The sequence below is a fragment of the Antrostomus carolinensis genome, unplaced genomic scaffold, assembly GCF_000700745.2.
Source record: "Antrostomus carolinensis isolate BGI_N321 unplaced genomic scaffold, ASM70074v2 scaffold41740, whole genome shotgun sequence".
In the NCBI taxonomy this organism is placed as follows: Eukaryota; Metazoa; Chordata; class Aves; order Caprimulgiformes; family Caprimulgidae; genus Antrostomus; species Antrostomus carolinensis.
In genome coordinates, this window is record NW_010288457.1 from 1,259 (window position 1) to 1,789 (window position 531).

Consider the following 531-nt stretch of genomic DNA (forward strand, 5'->3'; position numbering starts at 1 on the left):
GGACATGTCGCCTCATGGCCAAGGTCCTGGCATCATGGGGGACATGCCAGCACATGGATGGAGTCATGGGGGACATGTCACCCTATGGTCAGGCTCCTGGGGGTCATGCCATCCCATGAATGGGGTCTTGAGGGACATGGGGGACATGCCAGCACATGGCAGAGATCCTGGTGGACATGTCATCCCATGGAGGGGTCATGGGGCACATGCCACCTCATGGCCAAGGTCCTGGCATCATGGGGGACTTGACATCCCATGGCAGAGGTCCTGGTGGATGTGTCATCCCATGGATGGGGTCATGGGGGACATAGGGGCCATTCCACCCCATGTATGGGGCCTTGGGGGACACGGGGGACACAGGGGACATGTGGGACACGGGGGACATGCCACCCCAGGGTGGGTGTAGGACCTCCCGGTCCCTACTCACCGGTGAACTTCAGCTCTGGGTGCAGCTCATCCTCAAACTGCTTCCCGTAGATGGAGGCACCACCACGGCCTGGGGACACGGGGGGGACACGGGGGTGACACGGG

At 62.1% G+C, this 531-nt stretch overlaps 1 protein-coding gene across 1 annotated transcript in view; it reads right to left on the reverse strand.

Moving 5' to 3' along the window:
- Positions 1-509, reverse strand: part of PPIL1 (peptidylprolyl isomerase like 1) — a gene marked incomplete at its 5' end in the record, with an annotated part of 1,747 nt that extends 1,238 nt beyond the window's left edge. The window contains one exon of the mRNA XM_010166830.1: positions 428-509. Coding sequence (XP_010165132.1) covers positions 428-509 — 82 coding nt within the window. The remainder of the gene's footprint in view (positions 1-427) is intronic.
- Between the last annotated feature and the right edge of the window lie 22 nt (positions 510-531).